The sequence below is a fragment of the Montipora foliosa genome, chromosome 5 (assembly GCF_036669935.1).
Source record: "Montipora foliosa isolate CH-2021 chromosome 5, ASM3666993v2, whole genome shotgun sequence".
NCBI lineage: Eukaryota > Metazoa > Cnidaria > Anthozoa > Scleractinia > Acroporidae > Montipora > Montipora foliosa.
This window is the reverse complement of record NC_090873.1, coordinates 40,024,715-40,032,214: the sequence shown is the minus strand read 5'-3', so window position 1 is coordinate 40,032,214 and position 7,500 is coordinate 40,024,715. Positions and strand designations below refer to the sequence as shown.

General features: G+C 43.2%; 2 protein-coding genes across 2 annotated transcripts in view; one reads left to right on the top strand and one right to left on the bottom strand.

Moving 5' to 3' along the window:
* Window positions 1–531: 531 nt before the first annotated feature.
* Window positions 532–1,227, bottom strand: LOC138002717 (uncharacterized). Its single transcript, XM_068848705.1, has one exon. The coding sequence runs from the start codon at window positions 1,225–1,227 to the stop codon at window positions 532–534; it is 696 nt and encodes a 231-aa protein (XP_068704806.1).
* A 1,079-nt stretch (window positions 1,228–2,306) lies between these two features.
* LOC138002716 (uncharacterized) overlaps window positions 2,307–7,500 on the top strand; it is a 9,757-nt gene continuing 4,563 nt past the window's right edge. Inside the window, exons 1-4 of the mRNA XM_068848704.1 lie at window positions 2,307–2,504; window positions 2,662–2,945; window positions 3,185–3,392; window positions 3,516–4,505. Coding sequence (XP_068704805.1) covers window positions 2,307–2,504; window positions 2,662–2,945; window positions 3,185–3,392; window positions 3,516–4,505 — 1,680 coding nt within the window. The remainder of the gene's footprint in view (window positions 2,505–2,661; window positions 2,946–3,184; window positions 3,393–3,515; window positions 4,506–7,500) is intronic.

Sequence of the window (7,500 nt, the reverse complement as noted above, 5' to 3'; positions counted from 1 at the left end):
CTAAATCCTTACGGAGCCTGTGGTCAATCCCTGTGTGAATGCGGTCAATTATAATTCTTCCCAATATCTTGCTTCCAACTGGTAGGAGAGCCACTCCCCGCCCGTTCTTACACTCCCTTAAGTTCCCTTTCTTTGGTATTTTAATAATGAGTCTCCTCTTCCATTTAAGTGGGACCCTTTCCAGACTCAAGATCGTATCTATAAGCTCTTTCACTCTGTCAGTTGTAAATTAAAGGTCTGCATTCAGTATTTCTGTTGTTATCATATCTTCACCAGGGGCTTTACCATTCTTAAGACTCTTTATTGCCCTTCTTATCTCAGCTTTGCTCAAGGGTCCCGTGTCTATGTCAGCTATGTCCTGCTGTTCACTATCTTCTTCATTTATCGGGTAGGCTGGCTCCTCAATATTGAATATCTCCATAAAATGCCCTCTCCACCGCTTCCTTCTATCCTCATTGCTGATTAAGGCATTACCATTTCTGTCTTTGACTACCGTGTTCTGCCTTGGTTTATCGTTGCAGATCGTTTTAGTTAAGCTGTAAGAGTGTTCATGTGTTGCATATTTGCTGCTTCCTCTGCTTCTCTTGCTATCCCTTCTGACCAATTCCTCTTGTCCCTGCGTATTTGCCTCTTCACTTCTCGGTCTTTGGCATTGTATTCTACTCGCCTCTTTTCATTCAGTCTCTCGGAGTTGGTTCCATCAAGTTTTAGTTTTATCCCTTTTCTCTGCTCAATCAGGTCCCACGATTCTTTACTGATCCATGGCTTAAGTTTCCTTGTCTTATATCCCAGAATTTTCTTTGCTGTCATATTGTAAGCCTTCTCTAAGATGCCGTTTGCCTTCTCCAGCTCAGCTTCTGGTTGAGCTGTTTCGTCATCTTTCGGCTCCTCCCTCTGCAATATCTCAAACCAGTTCCTTAGTTCCAAACGAAACTGCCTCCTACACCCATCGTTCTGCAACTTCTTAGTGTCATAACCCGTCCTTCTAATTCCACGTCTTTTAGGAGCTGCTTTTAGCTTTAGCCTCAGTTTGGTACAAACTAGGCGGTGGTCACTGGCGTTATCAGCTGATCTTATGGCTCTTGTGTCTAGCACAGACGTTCTAAATTTGTTGTTCATTAACAGATGGTCTATCTGATTGCAAGTGCGTCTATCAGGGGATATCCATGTTTGTTTATGGATCTCCTTATATGGAAATATCGTATCTGTGATCACCAGGTCATTCATGCCGCAAAAATCTCATAGTCTCTTGCAATTGTCGTTCCTGGTTCCAACTCCATGTATACCCATTACTCTTTCATATCCTTCTACATCGCTTCCTACCTTTGCGTTCAAATCTCCAGTGATAACCAGCAAGTCGTGTTTCGGTGTTTTTTTCACTTTTGTCTGGAGCTTCTCATAAAAATGATCTTTCACCTCTTCATCAGTGTCATTGATGGGGGCACAGACATTAGCCTAACGCCCAACCCCCAACCTGGGGGACTAGGGGCTGTCCTTTCTCAGGTCTCTATCCCTCGACCAATCCGGCACGATTGAACCCATCAGGGACGAAGTCCCCACCGGCATAGCTCTTGGGGTCACTGAGACACACGAACTCCACCACCGCGACAAGGTGACAAGCCTAGGGTGGAGCTTCCCTTGATCTGCCACTACTTTATTGACTCATTCTCAACTGTTTTAGGCTAACTTTAAGGTGTGTTGTGTTTGTGGAATTAAGGTGACTAAGGTGACTTAAGGTGATTCCCTAGTATTGCACTGCGCATCCCTTCTGCGCATAACAAAGGGCAATTGGCAACATTTCAAAATGGCGACCTTTCTTGCGGGAAAGCTCGCTAGAAAGAAGAATGGCCGTTTTCAGAGCAAAGCCTTAAAGAGCAGAACGGAAAACTTGTTAGACTCTCGAAAAGTGACAGCCTTGCCCATGTTATAAAAGTGTCATTTCAGTCCGAGTGCGAAAGTGAAACCGTGATATCATGTGCTCCGTTAGCTTTCCAAGGAGCTTGCTGATGGTTGCAATTATTGTCGAACTCCTCTACAGCTGTCAAACTGTTGGAAGGAAACAGTATCAGGACTTGGTAGCTATAGCTTTCTCTATATTACCTGCAGAGAATATAATCGTGGTGAAATTAATGTGTCACACCAGCAAAGTTCACCCAGTAAGTGATTGCGGGAGACCGGTGTTTGACGTAAACACGAAACTCGCTTCCGATAAGTATATAATCTTTTGTACACTGAAAAACTCAACCTACTTTTTATTAGCAAAGAGTTGAATTAATGTGAACAAATGGTCCAAACAGGAATGTTACATGCCGGGAGCAACTCATGTTAATGCACTCCTCACATCGATAAACCTTCCAGCCGTCCACGAAAATACCCTGAAGGCAAGGAAAAGGGAAATCGGCCCTGTTTTTGAAACGATTGCAAAGAGGTCCTGTAAAGATGCAATAGAGAAAGAGAAAAGTCAATGGTTGAAGGAAAGTTCAAGCAAAGAGAGCCCCGAAAAGGTTGGAATAGGTGCATTCTGGTCAGCGGCGCCGTTGATGGCTGCCACGTAGTTTTGTGCTTCTCGAAGTTTCGTCTGAATGTGATCGCTGCTGCGGTATGCGGCCCGTAAATGTAGTCAATGTGCCTCTTGTATTACTGGTCTATCTCTACATCAAGATATTTCATTGCTGGTGGCTTACTGGAACCCAACTCTGGTTGTTATCTTTGAGGTTGTGGAACACTGACCGCCATCTTGGATTTGAACAACATCCAAGAACTCAGCAACTGAAGCCTCTTACAGCTAGACGAGCTTACTCCAGTTCAGAGTTGAAGAACATACGAGCCCATCAACCCAAATGTAGACTACAGCCGCAATTATGGAGAAAGTTGCAAAGATCGAAAAAGATCGAAACGTGGTGGTCAATCGAGGATCCATGGGAACCCTGTACCTCCACTCACAGGTATCCCTCTCTCACCTTCACTATCTCCAAAGGGCTCAAACCATTCAAGTGTGAGACCCTTCGCTAAGAATGTGATTCCTACGACTATGGTAGCTAATGTCCAATCGCTAGTACCGAAACTAGATGAATTGTTAGCTGTATTGGAAGTATATCCAGCTGAATTTGTCTGTTTTAGAAACCTGGCTTAACGAGTCTTGTCCTGACTCCTTACTTCATCTCCTGGGTTATCTATGCTTCAGGAACGACCGACAGAACCGTCGTGGAGGCGAGGTTTGTGCATACGTCAAATCATTGTTCCCATGCAAGCGTATATCTGATCTCGAGGAACCAGACCTTGAGTCTGTATGGATACTCGTCCGTCCCTACCGACTGCCCAGATGTGCTTCGTGCATTTTGGTTGGAGCAGTATACCATCCTCCATCTAATGGTGATATGAATGAGCGCTTGGTAGGTCACATTGACAGGAACTATGAGACATTCTTATCGAAACACCCTGATGTAGTGAGTCTCGTAACAGGTGATTTTAACCCGATCAGTACAGGCTTGAAGCCTAGTTATGTTACATAAAAGACTGGTCTCACGCAAATCGTCAAAGTTTTGACTAGAGACACTGGCACATTGTACTGGGTTTTGACTAACAAACCAAAGTTTTTTGAGGCACCTGTGCAACTGTCTAAAATTGGTAAAAGCGATCACTTTGCTATCTTAGTCAAATCGAGAGTTGGTACGTGTGACCTTAAAACCGTGAACAAAAGCATTTGGAGGCGTGACCTTAGGGAGAGTAGCATGAACGCCTTTGGACGATGGATCACGAGAATCGACTGGTGGTGTGTTACTGATTTAACACTTGCTAAAGATAAATTTGAAGCCTTCTATACCATCATGTCTAATGCAGTTGACTTGTACCTGCCTAAGAAGAGGGTAAGGGTGTGCCCTAACAACAAGCCCTGGGTGACCCCTAAACTGACCTCTCTGATTAGGCAGAGACAAAACGCGCTATCAACACTTGGCAAAGACTCTGCTCGTTTCAAAGATCCGAGGAATCGAGTTCAGCGTGAGTGTAAAACTGCTAGGGCACGATTTTACATCAATAAAGTATCTACACTTAAAGAGTCAAATGTGTCACGCTGGTGGAAAGAGGTTAAGGCGTTAAGTGGTTTGACAGCCTCTTCTGAGTGGTGGCACCAAATGCTCGGTGAGGCGATACCAACAGTTGATGCACTGGCAGAGAGATTTAATAAGTTCTTGCGTGACCTTACATCTAATTTTATCCCACTTCCTGAATCTGCTGTGGAACTCGTCCCAGTCCCCCAAGAGCTTCTAGTCTGCCGTGGTACTGTGTTCTCCGCATTACGGTCTATCAAGGTGAAAAAATCCTCTGGCCCGGATCCGGTTCCAGCAGTTGTTTGGAAAGAATTTGCTTTCGAACTGGCTGATGTTATTAAAGATCTCTATAACTCATCCTTGGAACAAGGGGTTGTCCCAGTCCAAATTAAGGAGTCGATTGTACATCCCGTACCCAAGTGTAACCCCCCAAAGTCAGTAGAAGAAGACTTAAGAGTGGCTGCCTGTAAAAATCAGACAAATTCTTAATTTCGCGGCAAGGGTCGAAAATTCGATTTGGCTCATATTTTCATGGTAGATAGGCTAGGGCATGACAATAACTACTGGACAGTTTTTTCGGCAAAATATCCTTTTATTTGAGAGAAATATGCAAATTACCAAATTCCGTTAAAATCGCCATGTCACGCACCATTTTATTAAACAACTTTGAGAGTCTCGCATGCAAAACGACATTAATCGTCCGTCTTTAGAACACTCAAATATTTTTGTGCAATGTTTAAATGTATGCTTGGTCGATTTTAGTGAATGTTGTGCTGTCGTTTTGGGTGGAAAATGATTAAATTTCGAAGACATGTATTTCATTCACTTAAAAGTACTTCGTAAATATACTTAATTTTCATCATGTGCGAAACCTTCAAATGGACTAAGCTTCTGCTGGTTGAATCGTAGAAGAATGGTCTACAGATTCCTGTAAAAATTTCTTTGGGCAAATGATTGTGAGCGACGCGAGAGCTTTTCAAAGTACGTTAAAAATGCAAATATTTGCCCTTCCGTCGTCAAATATCAATTGACTGGTTACCCATATATTTTAGCATGCGCCACATGACTTGACCCATATTAAGTTAAAATAGACACAGAGATGATAATTTCGAAATGTTCTAACCTTATTTGCTGCATAAGGCAGATCCAAAAGCCGATTTAACGTGTTTTTCCCGCCATTCGGCACATATATAGCAGTACAGTTTCCTTCTGTTTACACAATGTCTGATCTACATCGTAACTGTCATCGCATTTAATGGTCAAATACCATATTTCGGCGCATCTGATCGCCACTGCATCTAACTCAGCAACGGCTGAGTCATTTGTGGATAGTTGCTTACTTCGCGCGCACAGCGCCAAAATACTACCACATCTGAACGATTGCTGCTTGACCTTGAATACTTTGCAGCGATTCGTCATTTGTTTGTCACGCAATGCTGTCATCCCAGCCTAGAGGGTAGGGGTAGGGCAATTTCTATCCTGATATATACGTAACCATTTTGAGCACAAAATCTTGTTGAGTGGCAAGAGAGTAAATAAAAGAATATAAAGAATGACTATTTTCCCTTTGTCTTCTGAGTTGTCTCCTGTTGTCATCTCTTACGCGACCCGCTACCTAAACTCGTTCCTAGGTCTTTCCGCGCTGTGCAAAAGCAGCTTCCACAAAACCAAACAGTGCAAAAACAAAAAGAAGTCGTTAGTCTTTTTTTCAACTTCGCAGAATTTGTTTTCGAATACTCTCGGGACAGTCGGAGACTTTTGTGCGTCTTTTGCAAAGTTTTTGTTTTACTCAAATAGGCCACGTTCGATATATCAATACTCTTACTTCCTCTGAGGCTTTAGGGATAATTATTTTGTAACTTTTTAAAGTTTCTTTTGTCTCTAAATTCCCGAAAGAGACTGGATACAAAGAAGACAACACCAAATATGGATGTTTGTCTTGAAAGCCTTGGGGCCATGTTAGAATATTGACGTGGCATATTGCTTTTCGCAACATACCGGTAATCATACCGTTACCCAACCCCGGTGCCAAACGCATCATCTTGCGCGCGCTCGACAACAGACATTTTTTTAAAACTGACAAATCTTCACAAGCCTCTCCCCAATTTGCAGTTTTTCTTACGCGTTCGAAGTCACCCGATCTCCGCACGGAAACAAAATGTCACAAATTAATGCCTGAAGCGTTTTGTGAGATTCCGCCATAACAATTCAGAGCTGATGAAGGAAACCTAGTACCTAGGTGCACTGCTGGATAAAGAAGGCGTGGCGACCAAAGACATACAACAGAGACTAAGTAAAGCCAGACAAACTGTTTACAGGTTGCGAAGAATTTGGGACTGTAACGAAATTAGCAGGAAGACGAAAGTTCAATTGTTCAAAACAATTGTCAGAGCAGTTTTGATGTTGGCTGCGAAGCTTGGAAACTCGCGAAAACAGAAGCAAAGAAGCTGGACGTTTTCCAATACAAATGCATGAAAAGCATATTGAGAATAAGATGGCCACGGACCATCTCGCACCAACAAATCCAGGAGACCACAGAAGTGAACAGAACGAGTGATAAGATCAGACGCCGAAGATGGAATTGGATCGGGCATATATTGAGGAAGAACAGAGAGAAGCACTGTGTTACAGCATTGGAGTGGAGGCCAGAGGGGAGGAGGAAACCAGGTCGACCAAAAACAACATGGAGGAGAATGGTTGAAGACGAAAGACGAGTAGCTGGGTGGCAATCATGGACGACTGTCAGAGCTTTAGCAGCAAACCGAAGTGGATGGAAAGAGAATGTCAAAGCCTTATGTGCCTTATGGCACGAAGAGATATAGAGATAGAGAAGGAAAGCCATACGAAAGACAAAGGAGACATTGGACTAGACCGGGAAGAGCTAGCGCGTGGTGGGACTTCTTTGTGAATGTAGTGGTATTAACTGAACATTTATTTCACATATGCACAATCCTAAGTCCAACTCGTTCTTATCGTTTTCCAACGTTTTAGTTTGGACAGATGAAACCAATGGGAAAATTAAACGTTAGTGTGGGCGAAAAGATTTTGCTTCGTTTTCTTCGAGATAAAAACGCTTAAGCTTTACTGTGGCCGGGGCCCGAGTTAGAGCTCTTTCGGGGCGGGTTTCGGGGGTCTTCGTCTCATTCCCTTTTAGCATAAATCAACTAGTGGTTGAAAACTTTATCTAAATCCTCTTCACAGACACCTTGAGAACGCCAAGAGGCGGCTGTCATTAATTTTGTTAGCTGCTACACTAAATACTATCTATCACAGAATAGATAGTAGCGTAGCCAATCAAAGAACTGCACGCTAGCCCAGACTAAAAACGGATGAACATTCAACAAATTGTTTCACTTATTTTACAGTGCGACGCGCCATACCGTGGCCACCCAACAAACATTTTTACAAGTTAGCTACTGATCAAGATACGCGAATTTGATTGACAGACACA

Bases quoted from the DNA above. Each gene is read 5' to 3' on its own strand.
- LOC138002717 (XM_068848705.1), bottom strand. From the start codon at position 1,227: ATGAATGACCTGGTGATCACAGATACGATATTTCCATATAAGGAGATC.